This window comes from Chrysemys picta, chromosome 4 (genome assembly GCF_011386835.1).
Source record: "Chrysemys picta bellii isolate R12L10 chromosome 4, ASM1138683v2, whole genome shotgun sequence".
NCBI classification, from domain to species: domain Eukaryota; kingdom Metazoa; phylum Chordata; order Testudines; family Emydidae; genus Chrysemys; species Chrysemys picta.
In genome coordinates, this window is record NC_088794.1 from 123510363 (window position 1) to 123527223 (window position 16861).

General features: G+C 43.9%; 2 protein-coding genes across 15 annotated transcripts in view; one reads left to right on the forward strand and one right to left on the reverse strand.

The window, feature by feature from the left end:
- EFCAB11 (EF-hand calcium binding domain 11) overlaps positions 1-10018 on the reverse strand; it is a 110969-nt gene extending 100951 nt beyond the window's left edge. For 9 of the 11 annotated variants that reach the window (XR_006176484.2, XM_065595584.1, XM_065595585.1 and 6 more), the window contains exons 1-2: positions 9823-10018; positions 7710-7805 (exon numbers count right to left, since the gene is read on the reverse strand). Coding sequence is in view for 9 of the 11 variants with exons in the window: in XM_065595584.1 (XP_065451656.1) it covers positions 7710-7805; positions 9823-9882 (156 nt within the window). In the remaining 2 variants the exon portion in view is untranslated. Of the gene's footprint in view, position 1; positions 5563-7709; positions 7806-9822 lie in introns of those variants that run through there. The other 2 variants (XM_065595581.1, XM_065595582.1) reach the window with 2 other exon arrangements.
- Positions 10019-12124: 2106 nt separating this feature from the next.
- Positions 12125-16861, forward strand: part of TDP1 (tyrosyl-DNA phosphodiesterase 1) — a 108642-nt gene continuing 103905 nt past the window's right edge. For 3 of the 4 annotated variants that reach the window (XM_008165717.4, XM_042858591.2, XM_042858592.2), the window contains exons 1-3: positions 12125-12677; positions 14368-14411; positions 16495-16550. In XM_008165717.4, the coding sequence (XP_008163939.1) occupies positions 12125-12677; positions 14368-14411; positions 16495-16550 (653 nt within the window). The remainder of the gene's footprint in view (positions 12678-14367; positions 14412-16494; positions 16551-16861) is intronic. The other variant, XM_065595580.1, reaches the window with a different exon arrangement.

Below are 16861 nucleotides of genomic sequence, written 5' to 3' on the forward strand. Positions count from 1 at the left end.
ACAGAGAAAATATACCAGGCAATATTGTTGAGCCTGCTTACACCATGTGGTGAATTTGATCCATTATAGTCATTTCAATTTGTATCAACTGTAATTAATGGAATTCAATTCTGATCACATAACTATTTAACAGCATATCTTGTAAAATCATCTGCAGCATTAGTTCAGTACTATAGCTTAAATATAAATACTTCCCCTCCCATTAAACATTTGTGTGTCTATGACCAGAAAAGAAGCCAAAGGCTATGTCTACACTACAGAGTTAAGTCGACGCAAGTTACTCCGACAATCAGAAACCACTATAATTACATCGCTTGTGTATGTTCACACAATGCTCCTTGTGTCGGCAGAGCGCATCCACAGTTGGTGCTCTAGCATTGAAAGAGCAGTGCACTGTGGGTAGCTATCCCACTGTGCAACGTGCCACCTTCTGCTGCTAGGAGTTGTGGGAATGGATTGCAGGGCATTATGGATGGGGGTTTACCATCCCAAAGATGCAGTTTTTTCTGTCCCATCATTCTATGGGCTTCTGACTACCCTCTGCACCGTTTTTCAAGTCCCTGTAAACTGTGTGCCCGCCATCTCTGCCCAAAAACCATGGATCCTGCACTGCTCACCAGTTTTGTGATAATGGTTATTAACACAATGCAGCTGATCATACAATATTTTCTGAGCTGTGAATCCAAACAGGAATCTGCGGTGCCTGCCCTGCTGGGTGCCACGGAAAGAAACAATTCCAGGTTACTTTTGGCATTCATGGAATAGCTGCACACGGTGGACTGTTGCTATTGGTCTCAGAAAAAAAAGCACTGAGCGGTGGAATCACATTGTTATGCAGGTATGGTATGACAAGCAGCAGCTGCAAAACTTTTGGATGCACAAAGCCACGTTCCTGGAACTGTGTACGGAGCTCGCCCCTGCCCTTCCACAAGGACACCAAAATGAGAGGAGCCCTCTCAGTGGCAAAGTGTGTGGTGATCACTGTGGGGAAGCTGGCAACTCCAGACTGTTACTATCAGTCATGAATCAGTTTGGAGTTGGGAAGTCCACCACGGGCGTTGCGTTTACACAAATGTGCAGGGCCATTAATCACATCCTGCTATAAAGGGCTGTGTTTCTGAGAAATGTGTGAGAAATGGGGGATGGCTCTGTGACAATGGGATTCCCTAACTGCAGCAGGGTGATAGACGGCACGCATATTCCAATTTTGGCCCTGGACCATCTTGCGATGGAATACATCAATAGAAAGGGCTGCTTCTCTATGGTACTGCAGGCACTTGTGGATCACCAGGGTTGTTTTGCTGATAACAATGCGGGGTGGTCAGGAAAGATTCATGATGCACACACCTTCAGGAATATTGGCATATACAGAAAGCTGCAAGCAGAGACTTTCTTTCCAGACCAGAAAATTCCAGTGGGGGATATTGAAATGCCCACGGTGATCCTGGGAGACCTAGTCTACCCCTTACTCCCATGGCTCATGAAGCCTTACACGAGAAACTTTGACAGCAGCAAGGAGTGCTTCAACAACTGGTTGAGCAGGTGCAGAATGACTGACGAATGGGTGTTTGACAGATTAAAAGCTCACTGGTGCTGCCTTTATGGCAGGTTAGACCTTAATGAGGAAAATATTCCCATGGTCATAGCAGCCTGCTGTACTCTGCATAATATTTGTGACGGTAAGGGGGAAAAGTTTCCCCACGGGTGGAGCATGGAGGCAGATCAGATGGCAGCTGATTTGGAGCAGCCAGATACCAGGGCTATTAGAGGGGCTCAAAAAGGGGGCTATTTGAATCAGGGAGGCTTTGTAGCAGCATTTTGACAATGAGCCCCAGTAATGTGTCTTTATATACCGTATTTTCCGGCCTATAAGACGACTGGGCGTATAAGACGACCCCCAACTTTTCCAGTTAAAATATAGAGTTTGGGATATACTCGCTGTATAAGACTACCCCTCTTCCAACGCACACCAAATAAAAATTAAAAAAAAATCAGATTTGATTTCAATATGGTAATTTTAATTCAAATGCTTATGACATGCAGGTACTTAGCAGGAAAACTGTCACTTATAAACATAAGGCTGTTTGTCATCAAACATGTAAACATAAAACAGTGCAACTTTTCCTAATTCACTCTAAAGCTGAAAGGAAGGATAAGACAATAAACCCATGGGAGCTGCCATGCTGTTTGTTTTCTAAGCTGTCAACCAAACTGGAACTGATGATGATAGGAGGAAGATAACAAACAATAGAGAGAGCAAGTGCCGGGCAAGTCCCTGGCGAGTTAGCAACGCCCATCATAACTGCAAGCTACGGTATTTTTACAGGTTTTGCTGGCGTGACAGTTTCCCTTTAAAAGCCTTCAAAATCCTCCTGTTCGTCATCTGATATCATAAGTACATCAATGACATCTTGTGATACATTTGTAAGGCAGTCATCGTATGGATCGAATTCCGTATCAGATGGTGTGGTCTCAGCTTCGGCTTCCTCTTCATCTTGCCACAAGTAGTCGTCCTCCATACCATCTAATGAATTTGATATGCCATACTTCTTGAAAGACTTGATTACTGTTTCTGCATCAATATCATTCCAGGCTTTTATGACAAACTTGCACAAAACAGACAACTGTGGAGCACGCATGTTTCCTCCTTTTGTGAATGACTTTTCGCCGCTAACCATCCATTCATTCCACGGTTCTCGAATGCGATCTTTAAATGGCTTGTTTAGGCACACATCCAGTGGCTGTACCAACGATGTAAATCCTGCAGGAATAACTGCCGCATCTGTGTTTAGTCTTGCAAGCCTTTGCTTGGTGCTGGGAGTTAAATGAGCCCTGAACATATCCCACACCAGTAGACTACATTTTTGAATAAGTCCACCTGGTCGCCTGCTCCATACATTATCAAGCCATAGCTTTACCCCTTCTTCATCCATCCAGCCTTTTTCATTCACATGTACAAAACAACCAACAGGGAACTTGAGTTTCGGCATTATTTTTAAAAGAAAAACAATCATTGGTCTCAGTTTGGCGCCATCAGCTGTGCATCCTAGTACCACTGTAAAACTGGACTTCTCATGTCCTGTTTTCATTAAAATTGTTTTTTCACCTTTTTGATGGACAGTTTTATTTCCAACCATATCAAAATTCATTGGAGTTTCATCCATATTTCCAATACTACTTAACGCATAGCCATGTTTAGTGCGCTGTTGTATTACGTATCGATGGAAACTATTTACTTTGCTATCAAGATCTGCAGGTAATTTTTGGGCAATTTTCGTCTTTTGCCTCAGTACCATATTATGCCTTCCCATGAATCTAGTACACCAGGATACAGTGGCCTTAAATCTGTTGCTGTGATCTGGGTTAGATTTGGCCCACTGAAGTGCAAACAAACGTATTTTATTTCGTGTCACTACATAACCGTTTTGGCGATGCTCATTCACCATGTCTGCTACATGTTTTTCGAGTTCTGGCCAATGTGGCGTGCCTCTTCTTAATGCACACTTACCCCTTGGCATACTCTTTAATGCTTTTTCATTTGCTTTCCAGTCCCGAACCATCTTTTCTGTTACTCCATATTGTCTTGCAGCAGCGCAGTTATTATGTTCCTTGGCAAAGTTTACAACTTTAAGTTTGAAACTGGCTTCATATTTCTTTCTTCTTGCTGGTGGAGCCATGATGGGGTTTTGGCTGTTGGACATTTTTATACTGTACTGTATGTACTGGTGCTATACTGTATGAACAGGTACAGATACTGGTGCTGTACTGTATGTGGTACCCAGTATACAACAACCAGCCAATGACGGCAAGCGATGTACCTTACCGGCAATTGGCTGGTTGTTGTATACAAAGCCTGTTTGGATTGGTCAGCTCTCCCTGCCTGCCCAGCCCTCCCTGTCTCCAAGACTATCAGAGCGGTAGCGCAAACATGCCTCTTTCACCCGTCTGGCCCGCCCTTGTATCCTAGTACCTCCTTCTCTGCCTCTCAGATCTCGCACATGCGCGCCTGCGCCGCTTCACTGCGGTCCTCAGGAGCGAGATCTGAGAGGCAGAGAAGGAGGTACGGTACTAGGATACAAGGGCGGGCCAGACGGGTGAAAGAGGCGTGTTTTTCTGGGCACAGCGCTGCTCTCTCTCTTTTTTCCATACCCCAGGCGTCCCGGACACCTGCAGCTTGCTCCGCCCTTCACTTACACCTTCCCAGTGAGGCGCCCCCTCACCTCGTCATCGGGACCGCGTTAAGTCACTTCTTTCCATGAATCCTGGTGAGTGGATTTTCTTCTACCGTACTTGTACAGCGCCGCCCTTGCTGCTTTCATACGGTCGCCGCATACAGCGGGGATGCGGCCGCGGCCGTTTTTGAGCTCCCCCCACCATATGCGGCGACCGCAGATTCTCCAGTCCGGCTCGGAAGTTTCAGCACCCGCCCTATAAGACGACCCCCGACTTTTGAGAAGATTTTCCTGGGTTAAAAAGTCGTCTTATACGCCGGAAAATACGGTAATGCATTCATTCAGGCTTGTTTACTTGCCACCTGGAACAACCCTTGTGAGGATTGCTTCCTGAGCATGATTTATAGTTTGCAAATGTGCCAATTGCCACTGTGTATGAATTCCAGCAGCAACCATTGTGTGTAGGAAAAAATAAAGATTCATTTTCTTTCTATGAGTGCATTTTTATTAAACAGCAATAACCAATACACAGGATTTGATTTCTTGCATGGGAGAGGACTCTGAGAAGCACTCTCTTAAAGGAGGCACTCATAGCTGTGTTCAAATCCAGCTATTATTACCTGTCCAAAGGGGTGAAATGAAGGGGCTACTGCGACAGGCCAGGGGAGGGCGTGGCACGCAGTTCTGTATAGGCTGCAGAGGAAGGCAAGCACACATATTCTGACTGCAGTGCAATCAGGGACTTCAGGATCTCTGTTTGGTCATGCATCAGTTTTATCATCCGCTCCCACCCCTCTAAAACACGCTCTTGGTGCTGCTTCCTTTCCAGGCTATTTTCAATTTTTCATGAATTGTCTCTCTCTGTGATCATGATCTGCGGCATCAGATGATCGGAGCACCTCCCTAAACATATCCTCCTTATGCTCCTGGGTCGCCTCCTTGTCTGATGGAGGCACTCCATTGGTGTGTAGGAAGTTCCCCTCCAGAACACAGGAAACAACGAACAGAGGCAGTATTGTGAGTGCACTCACAGCATTGAATCATAATAGTTAAATACATCTCTTTCTCACTCTCCCTTGGCAAGCACACAGCTCAGCAACAGCACTAAACATGGTGAGTTCAGCCCAGGGGAGAGAGGGTCCAAGATGGAGCCAAGGGTCTAGGTGTTTTTTTTTTAAGGGGATCAGTGCAAGTGACTAGGGACACTATTGTAAATTCTGCCACCGTTTTCCACAGGTGGGGGTAAATTCAAGCTGGTATCTCACTCCGGAGGGTAAACAAGGATGCATCTCCTGCATGTGTGCGGCTTCAGACTGGGTCCCTATGCTGCTTGCCTGTGTGCTGCTTTGATCCCTGCAGAAGTGATTACTGACTGGCACCGCAAAGTTTCCTATAGTGGGGGAAGGAAAAAAAAAGCAGCACTGCTAAGGAACCTTTAGCAAAAGATTGGCAAGTACCTCCAGAAAAGTTTGCTGTGTGGAGCCGCCATGGTCAGCTGGGAAGATGCAATGTGAGGTCTGCACACCGAGCAAATAGGAAGTGGAATTTCAAAAATTCCAATCCTTTAAAGGGGGGAAGGGCAGATGCCTGTGTACCAGGCTGCAGGGCAGCAGAGTTCGAACTGTGGACCAGAGCGGTCAGCATGGGCATTGTTGGACACCTCTTGGAGGCCATTTATGGTGACATAAGCAAGCACAGTGTCTACACTGATGCTGTGTCAATCTGACTTTGCTGCAAAAAGCAATGCACCTCTCATTGAGGTGGTTTTATTTTGTCAGCATATCAGGAGAGTTAAATTGGCAGGAGGAGCATTGTAGTGCGTAAACCGCCACTATTCTGTTGACAAAAACTGACGTCGTCAACAAAACTATGTAGACAAGGCCAAAGAGTACACCAATTCTAACTAAGTCCCCAATCTTTCAAAAATAAATATATGTTTAACTGAACTCAAATGGACTTACAGTAACTCCTCACTTAAAGTCGTCCCGCTTAACATTGTTTCGTTGCTGATCAATTAGGGAGCATACTCATTTAAAGTTGTGCAATGCTCCACTGTTACGTTCTTTGGCTGCCTGCTTTCTCCACAGCTGACAGCCTCCCTACAGCCCCCTCCCCCGCAGCGCCTCCCACCCGCCAGCAGACTCTGAGGATCAGTGCCTTCCCCTTCTTCCCCCGGCTGGCGGCAATCAGCTGGCTTGCGGCATTTTGGAGGGAGGAGCGAGGACTTGGCGCACAGGCTCCCCCTCCCTCCTGCCTCCCGAATGCGGCAAGCCAGCTGATTGCCCCGGGCAGGAGGCAGGGGAGGGAGTGGAGGTGCGCCAAGTCCTTGCTCCTCCCGCCTCCCTCCTGCCCAGGGCAATCAGCTGGCTTGCGGCATTTTGGAAGCAGGAGGGAGGGAGAAGGAGCGAGGAGTCGGTGTGCAGGCTCCCCCTCCCTCCCCTGCCTCCCCAACGCTGAAAGCCAGCTGAGGAAAATATTTTTGTAAAGTTTGGTAAAATTCTATTCTGTTATTTTTAAGTAATCTGATCATGGGGGGAAAAACAACACTAAAATTTTTAGGATACTTTTTTAGAACTTAAATGAGTGACAAGTGGTTTGAAGTTAGCTTGCAGCACATGCAGGCCTCCATGAAGAGTGATTGCTTTAATAAATTGGGAGAAGCTGGTTGAGAAATTAACATAGTGCACAGTACTTTATTTCCTTATTAAGTGGACACTATGCAAGATTAACCAGCTACATGTGTAAACATGCGTCTGGATAGTAACATGGTGATGGACACAGATACATTTATTTCAGTGATTACATACAACACCATGATTGTATAATCTTTTATACATGCTCTATCTATTCTGTTCAGGTACCATTCCCATCCCCAAAGTATATGACTGCATTCCAATACTGTAAGAAGCGACAAGACTAACATTTCGCACATGTATTTTATTCTCTCTCTCATCCTCTCCCAAGACAAAAAAATGTGTATGTTGCATAGTATTTTGGTAGGCTTTAAAACAAACAAAGTGCATGCTGCTGTGTTTATATGTCAGAAAAGGCAAGGTTGAAGAAGTACATTTTGCACTTCTTGGAGCCGTAAGTGACTCCACGAATATGTGTTTACTTATTGTAACAGACAGTAATTTCTTCTCAAAGAGCATCATGAAATAAGCAAATGGCCTGTGTATATATTAATGCACAATCATTTGGCTCTCATATCACACTTTAAACTAAGCAGGGCTCACTACACCCTCTTTTCCCACCCACCTTGTACACCCTCAGAGCAGGATTTTGCAAAATTAATGTGGATAGTGACAATATTCACAACATGAAAATTAATAGCTTGGGCCTTTTGTTTTTAAATACACACACACAGCTGACACCTGACTTCTAAGAATCAGACTATACTTCTGTTAACGTCATGAATTGTAACAGCTCTGCCCAACTGGATCTATTAGACTACTTTGCATACGGTGCTCTCAATAATGAGATATCCTTATAAACGTAGTCTTTAAGACATGATGGAGAAAAAAAAATAAGCCATACCTTTGAGGGTTTGTAACCAAATAGCATCACTACAGCGACCTTAAAGTCCTCTCTGCTTAAATATCCTTTTTTATCTTCATCACATGCTTCAAAAACCTAAAGAAAGTAAATAGATTTCCATTAAGAAACAACAGGACACCTGACCTGAAGTTACTGTTATTACTTATTAAAACTGTGTGTGAGAAATAAACAAATACTTATTTGGAAAAAGATATCACATTTAAAACCTGCAACTTAAAAATCATATTGCTGTCTGAAAACATTTTGCATGCCTTATCTCACAAGGTGACTCACGGCCAGTGGAATACTACTGCTTTTAGCTCATTAAAAAACAAAACAAAAAACCCACAACCCTAAATTTCAGCTTGATGTCTTTAAATATAAAAACTTTTTTCCAGTTAGTAAATTGTTATTAATTCACTACATCAAAAATGTTTTCTTATTAGTGTGGTTTACATTCTTTTCATTTTAACTGTGCATAAATATCTGGTAAATTTAGGACCTTGTGGGAGTCGAAGGCCATGTCTACACTACAAAATTATGTCGACCTAACTAATGTCACCATACAGCCACCACAATTATTAAATTGCTTGAGTGTGCACACACTTGGCTCGTTGTGTCAGCAGTACACATCCTCACCAGCCAGAAGTACTTGTACCTATTGTATTGTCAATGTTGGGCATTGTGGGATGGCTCCTGAAGACCTGTAACAGTCAACATAAGCAACACAGTGTCTGCACTGACACTACACCAACCTAATTACATCGAGTGTGACTCTATGCCACTCAGGGAGGTGGTGTTACTAAATCAGCATAGAGCGGCACTTACATTAGCAGGAGCCAAATTTAAGTGAAGACCCTTCTGCAGCTAGGTTGATACAAGGCACCTTACGTCAACCTAACTGTGTAATGTAGACCAGGCCTAACATTTTGAACAGATTCCTGGAAACCAACTTACACAAAAGACCTGCTCCTATGAAGCTTTGAGCTTCTCTTTAAAGTACTGAGCATCTTTAACTTCCACTTAAGTCACAATGCAGGTTTAGGCCACAGCATGAACAAATGGCTGGGGAACGGCCATGGTTCATAATCAGGAAGGAGCAAATCTTTTCAGAGAAACTAGCATTTCAGAAAAAAAACCAGTGTATTTTCTACACATGTATTAAGAGGAAGGTTAACGTAAATAACATATTTTGAATCATACAATTCTAATGAGGGATTTTCTCCCATAAGTGCTGATAACAAACCACAACATGGGTTCCACTTTTATTTTGGTAATATTGGAGGGGGGGTATATTTATGAGCTATTCCAGGTGGGAATGTAAGAGGACAAAGAAAAAAAAAAGACACAGGGCTGCTGTCTATCACTCTAAGGGCTTTAAGCAAAAAAATGTGCAATGAAATTTCTATTTGTTCATGCCTTTCATTATCAAGTTACTTGGTGTAACTTGCCTATTTCATCAGCATTCTGATAACAGGGGCTTGCAGTTACATTCTTTGTTAGCTGTAGTCATGCGCTTGTAGTAAATTAGAATACAGAAGGAATCAAATCCTATGTCACTTCATTTTGTTAGGCTGAGCCAGTTTTGATGTAGGCTGTGTTCTTAATTTGATTAATTTAAACCCCTTTTTCTCCCACTCTTTCCTCTAAACCGTCGTACAACTATCCTCATTAGCAGAGCACTTCATGCAGTAATTAATAATGCACTGAAGGAATGATTATGCAAATACTACTTGGCACTAGCTCTCTGCCGCCTTCCAGCACGTCTAGCTCGGAGGGGTTTCAGAGGCATGGGAGAGACTGGGATCAAGGGCGAGCCCCGTCCCAGTGAAACAGACACAACGCGCCTGTGGAGCTGAGGGCCGCCCGCAGCCCACGCTGCGGCCCCTGCGCCGGAGCCCCACGGAGCTGCCCGGGTGACTGCCTGGGAACATTCGGCCGCTCCCCGGCTGAGCCCGGTCAGTGTCGGGCCGCTTCTGGGTTCTCATGAGCGGGCCCAGGTGTCCCCGCGACCCGCCTCCCGCGCAGTCTCGGATCCTACAAACCAATCGGCCCCGCGCCCTGAGTATGGGGGATCCCGCCCCCTCGCGGGGCGCGCCGGACCGGTACCTACCCGCACGTAGCGCTCCCCGCTCGACCTGCCGCTCCCGGCTCGGCTGGGGGCTACGCACATGACACAACTGTTCTTATCCCTCTTCTCCGTTATAGTAACCCGCCCGCCTCGCTTAACTTCCGCGGGGCAACCACAACGCCGCCTGCTATTGGTGCGGAGCGCGGGGAAGGCGTCATTGGCTGAGAAGGTTGGGATGGTCCCGCCCCCGCTTTCCCAGGCCCCGCCCCCTCCCCTCCGTCAGGGACCCAGGCGAACCAGACGGGTGATAGGACCCGGAGGGAGCCCGCCCCGGAACGGGAAGAGGTGGGACCCGGCTCTGCGCGGGACAGTTCAGTCAGCGCCGGAGCTCTGGCGAGCAGCGTCCCTGAGCCCGCGGAGGCGGAGCGGCGCAGGTGCGTGAGGAACCTGGGCGGGGCTAGACCCGGCCTGCGGAGCCAGGGGAGGGCGCAGGATCTCGGGACCAGCAGGTGCAGCGGCCCTCAAGCACCTACTGCTCCGGCGGGTGGCAGGAGCGATCTTCGCGGGGTGCCGGGAGCGCTGGGCCGCGGCGTGCGAAGGCGGGTGGGGGGCATGGGACTGTGCCTCTCTGCGGTGGATGGTCCTGCGGGCTCCCTGTGTCGGGCTGGGCCTGGGGGGTCTCGTCCCGAGTGGGTTGGCTGTAGCTCCCCTCGGGACCAGGGCCGTGTTGAGCTGGACAAAGGCAGGATTCTCCCCCCGAAGCGCTTTCAGTCTAAGGGTTTGTACGTGACAGCTAATTGGGTCAAAGTCAGATTTGACTTTAGAGCATAATAGGTGTTACGTGGAGCTGGTCTGGAAGGACACCATATATATATATATATATATATATATACACACACATGAGATTTTTCAAAGTGAATTACACTAAACAGAAGCAAGGCGTTCTTATTTCAGAATAAATGGGTCCACACGGAATGTTGTTCTGGAATAACTCCATGTGTAGACAAACCCTAAAACCCTAACGCATATACATGCTTAACTTTAGATACAAATAGCTCCGCCGAGTTAAATATGTGTACAAGTCTTTGCAAAATGAGAGCCAATTCAGAAAGTGACATATAAGAGGGATACAGTCTAATAGATACAATTTATATGTACTGTACCTTTTTTTCTCTTTACAAATAAGTGTCAGCTATCTCAATCCAGCTATTAGTTACTGGCTGATTTCCTATAGGCATCATGGCTCTAGATTAGGGGCTATTGGCCTTGCAGTTTGTCTTTTGATGCAGGTCTTTCATTTGTCTATTTGACTCCTGGATTAATAAACTAGTTGCCTTTCACTTCCTGCTGGCTGCTGTTACATGTGCAGTATACGGAGGGTCCGGCAGCAGGCAATCGATGTTCTGGGATCGATTTATCGCGTCTGGTTAAGACGCGATAAATCGATCCCGGATTGATCCCGGAAGTGCTCGCCGTCGACGCCGGTACTCCAGCTCGCCGAGAGGAGTACGCGGCATCGACGGGGGAGCCTTCCTGCCGCGTCTGGACCCGCGGTAAGTTCGGACTAAGGTACTTCGAATTCAGCTACGTTATTAACGTAGCTGAATTTGCGTACCTTAGTCCGAAGTGGGGGCTTAGTGGGGACCAGGCCTAAGGATAGTAGCTGAACTGGTTATGAAACTAACTAATCTGAACCTCAATCCCTTTTCCTACTTCAGCCTTTTTAGTAAAGTTTTCTTTTCCCAAGATTGTTTTTTTAATTGTGGTTTCCCCATTGGTTAGTAGCCTATCGTTTTGATGAGCCCTCCCATTGCAAAAGTCAGTAGGTGTTGCAGTCTGTCTCCCGGGCTTAAAATAAATTCTTGATTTAAGGCCAGAGCTATCCTAAAAAGTTAGGTCAGACCAGCTACATTACATTGTTCAGGGGGGTGAAAAATCCATACCCCTGAGCTATGTAGTTAAACCAACTAATCTCCAGCGCAGACAGCACTAGGTCAACTGAAGAATTCTGAATATTCTGTCTTCTGTAGACCTATTGCCTCTTGGGGAGGTGGATTAACTACAGTGACTGGAGAATTCCTCCTGTCGCTGTAGTGAGTGACTCCACTATAGCAGTTTATATGTAGACATAACCTAAGTCTTGCATACTTTTGGAGGGTTTCTAAGTGAAAAGCTCTCTGGATGACCCCTTAAATAAGAAAATCTCAAAGTCAGGGTGAAAGTTCAGGATGGTGAAGAGTAAATAAGCTCTGACAAGGAAAACGCCCCTTTGAGAAGTACAGTAGGCATAAAGCACAGTTTTTGTGGTGTTTATTTATTTGTTTATTTATTTTTTTGCAGAAACATGTCTCAAGAAAGTGAGCATGGGAAATGGACGGTATCTAGCAGTGATGAAAGTACAGAAGAAAATAATGATGCTGAAAAGCCATCTACATCTTCATTGTCTCACAGTGGACATGGCAAAACTAGTGGATCACAGTACCCATGTTCAGAGGCCAGAAAAGTTGGTCACAAGAGAAAAGCCTCCCCTGTGAAATTTAATGATACAAGTTTTTCTACAGAAATTTCACCAGCAAAAATCCAGAGAACTTCCCAAGAAGGTTTAGGTTGGTGCCTTTCAAGTAGTGATGAGGAGCCTGAATCTGAAGGTCAACCACAGCATGCACAAAAGGAAGCAGTCAAAGAGGAGAAATATAGTGCACCTAAAAAGCAGCCTTCACGTAGATTTGAAGATGATGAGCTCCCAGTGAGCCAAAAGCCAGAAAAACATTATAAGGTAGCAAGTGAAGGCCAGGACACTTGGGATTTGTTGAATGGAGGGAACCCTTTCAGATTCTTTGTCACTAAAGTCAAAGGTATTAAGTCTAAGTACAACTCTGGAGCACTTCACATAAAAGGTAAATGTTTAATTCCTACAGAAACAGTGTTTCATGGCCATAACCCTTTGGTACCAGTTCCCAATGCAAGGAATACACAATACACCCTTGTGTGTCACTGGAAGCATCTACCTGAGAGAGGTTGCATGGTGCTTGCGTTGCTGCCTTTTGGGGTTCTGCTGAGGGAGAAGGATTTTAATTCATTATTAGGGTCCTATAGGAGCTCCCACCATTGGAGGCTCCCTGGAATAAAGTGCATTTCCTAGGTGCTGAATTACACACCCCTCCAAATTTGCGATTATTGCTGAATTTTTAAAGCATTCGGATCGGCAGTCCTAGAAATTACTGGAAATCTGGGTTCAACCCAAGGTTGAATAACTCCTTCTGTGTGGAGTATTGACACTTCAGAGATGCCATACCAGATAAATAGGCCAGTTACAGCTGATGTGCAAAAAATAACTTCATATTTCTTAATACATATGTAGTACATCTTGAACTTCAGCAGTAATGTTACACTAACGATCTGTGTGTATTTAATTAAATAGAAATCTGATGAATTACAAATTAAAATAGTCATACAGTGTGCATTTATTTCTGTATGAGATTTGTGGGCTGACCTTTAGCAACATGGAAGTGCTTGTACCAATATGAGTGTACATATTTGTAGCCCTGTGCTTGTGCACAATGAAATTAAGTGAAGAGAGTCATGCCTCAGGGTGTGGTTGATTCTTTAGCCAATATTCTCACCAGTGTTGTATGCCCAAAGTGCTGATGTGTTGTCTGAGGGATCCATACTGCAAGATTTTACAGGAGTAAATCAAGATGCTGAGGATTCTCACATCTCTCTGAGTTCAGTGGGACTTGAGGGCTTTCATCCTTTCTCAGAAGTGTTCTGCATCTTGCTTGCTTGAGCCCTGAACTAGGGGATAGTTTTTGTGCATTTAATCTGCAAAACCAGGTTTAAAATATTTCATCTGATAATATTTTGGGAAAGCATGTATGTGATTATATTTTGAAGTAAATCTTTTAGTGCTTTAAACATTCAGATTTTGTTAATGCATTATCAGTGGGCAATCTGTTATAAATTCTAATACACAAGAATATGAAGCTTCTGTCTTGGGCCTTAATCCTTCAATAAGACTCTTGTGTGGCCTCACTGACTTCAGTAGGAGTTGACCTATAAGAATCCAGTTGTAGGATCAGAGGCTGTCTCTGTGCTCTAGCTGCATTTGCTTCTCCCCACCCTCACCCTAAAAATGAAGGAAGTGGAAAATGCTGAATTGTTGTCAGGAGACTCAAGTCCTTCAGGTCCAGCACAAGCATAGTATGGACAATATCAGTACAAATGTCTTTGTTACCTTGCTGATGTTCTTCAAACCTGTTCTGAAGGGCCCACCTTCAGAGGTGACAGGGTAGCTCATTCTCCATTGCTCTCTGCCAACAAGTTTGCTATTTTTTTTTGTAGACAGACAATCAATGAGAACTGAATTGTCACCCCCAAATTATTTCACAAACAGTCGCTGATGCTGCTTGTCTGGACTGCATTTAAGCCAGCAATCTAGATGAGAGAGTCTCCCTATCATTTTACCAGGTCCATGTGCAATAGTAATTAACAAATTGTTACAAGATCTAAAGTGTATATGAGTATTTTACTTATAAAGATGTGGTTAATAGTGTGTTTTTGTTGTTGTTGTTGTTGTTTTTTAAATAGATATTTTGTCTCCTCTCTTTGGGACTCTTGTATCTTCTGCTCAGGTGAGTTTTAGGTCTTGCTGTTTTGTTTTTTTCCCTTCCAAATGTTGAACTCACTTTCAGTGGTTTATGCTGCTATAATTCCATTAACCTCAAGGCTGCTACTCCGGACTCATCCAGTGTAACTAATATCAGAATCTGGCCCTTCCCACTGTACCAGTTATATCTAAATGGGAAAATACTTAAAAAGCCACATGCTTTCTGAAGGAGACATTTATGTTTGAGTGAAATGTTCGTTCAAAATTCAGGCTAATTCTAAGAAACTTCCTCTTAGGCTATGTCTTCACTTTCAGTGGCGTTTAGAGTACAGACACTGCATGCCCAGCAAGCATGGATATCAATAGCAGTGTAGATGGGGAAGTACTGCCTTGGTGAATAGAGTACAGACACGCCAGATCTTTTGTGTATGTACCCTGTGCTGCTCTCTACACTCCCAAGCAGTGCCTCCCATGAGCCTGTTTTTAGCAGTGTAGTATCCAGCTGTCTACCTGCTGCTGGAGTCTTTCCCCACTGTAAGAGTCTTTCACTGCAGTGGGGAAAAAGACTCTTACAGTGGGGAAGGGCTCCGATAGTTGCCCACCACAGGGAAGGGCTCCGATAGTTGCCTGCCAGCAGAGCCTTTCCCTGCTGCCTCCCCACTGCCAGAGCCTTTCACTGCCATGTGTAGCTACACGCTGCTGTAGAGATGCAACCTGCTTTTCACTGTGGTGTGTAGTTACCCATACCTTATATGCCACCACGAGGATAGACAAGGCCTTAACTGCCTATCTTTTGGGAATGGACAGGCATTGAAAAGTGGATAGTGTTATATCTGTTTTTCTGTGTGTGAGGATAAACTGTTCACAAATCTGTAGAGCAAGATGTTGTAGGAGTTACATTGGTTTGTTTGTTTTGTTTGATGTAGCAATATTTAGGAGCCCCAGTCATGAACAGGATCCCATTGTGCTAGGAACTGTACAAACACAGATGAAAAAGATAAGCCCTGCCACAAAGATCTTATATTTGCATTGTTCCCAAAGTCATTGTATTTTGCTTGTTACATTGTATAAATGTTACTTATTCCATACTCAGTTATAAGTAGTACATTTTTAAGAAAACATGTATGAAAATGAAAACTTAAAAAAATTGTGTATTACTTGAAATTAGGGCTGTCAATCGCAGTTAATGCATGCGATTAACACAAAACAAATTAACTAGATTAAAAAAGTCTCGATTAATTGCACTGTTAAATTTAAATTAGCATTCTATTATGGTTTGATATATTTGGATTTTTCTACGTTTTCAAATATATTGATTTCAGTTACAACACAGAACAGTGCTCACTTTATATTTTTATTACAAATATTGCACTGTAAAAAGGAGAAACAAAAGAAATAGTATTTTTCAATTCACCTTATACAAGTACTGTAGAATGTAGAATTTATTTTTTTACACATAACTGCACTCAAAAACAAAACAATGTACAAGTCGAAGCATGAAGGGGCATATGTATGGTTAGCATATCTGGCACGTAAATACCTTGCAACGCTGGCTACCACAGTGCCATGCAAACACCTGTTCTCATTTTCAGGTGACATTGTAAATAAGAAGCAAGCAGCATTATCTCCCATAAATGTAAACAAACTTGTTTGTCTTAGTGATTGGCTGAACAAGAAATAGGACTGAGTGGACAGGTGAATTGAAAAATGGTATTTCTTTTGTTTTTCTTTTTTACAGTGCAAATATTTGTAATAAACAATAATATAAAGTGAGCACTGTACATGTTGTATTCTGTGTTGTAACTGAAATCAATATATTTGAAAATGTAGAAAAAACTCCAAAATATTTATAATTTTGAATTGGTATTCTATTATTAAGTGTGATTAATACTGTGATTCATCATTTTTTTAAATCTCGTGATTAATTGCTCTTTTTTAATAGTTTGTGAGCCCTACTTGAAATGTACTCTAAAATATAATAAGTACTGCTCTACGCATCAGTAATTTTGAGTGCAAAATATTTCTCCCTGTAGTTGCTGCTTTGGTGAAGTCTCTCCCCCTCCCCCCCCCTTTTTTTAACTGGCCTTTCCTTTTCTCTCCATTGTAAGTTTAACTATTGTATAGATGTGGAATGGCTCATAAGACAGTATCCACAGGAATTCAGGTATGACTTTTTAAGGATGTTTTATTAATATGATTTTAAAATAGTAATGGTTTTTGTATATGACAATTACTTGTGCCTGGATGCACAAAAAGAGTTAGGTGGCTAGGTCCCTGTTTTAGGTGCTTGAGTCTCAGTTTCAACTTCACTGCAGTGCACAAAACTCCTGCTGAACTCATGTGGCACCTCAGTTTTTGCTGTAAAAGTTTTCTAGGTGCCTGTGTTTCTGTCTCTGAGCACGCACATTGCTGCCTCACTCTAGGTGCCTGGGAGCCTAAGTCCTCTGACCCCTGGTGCCTAGGTTAGCCCACACT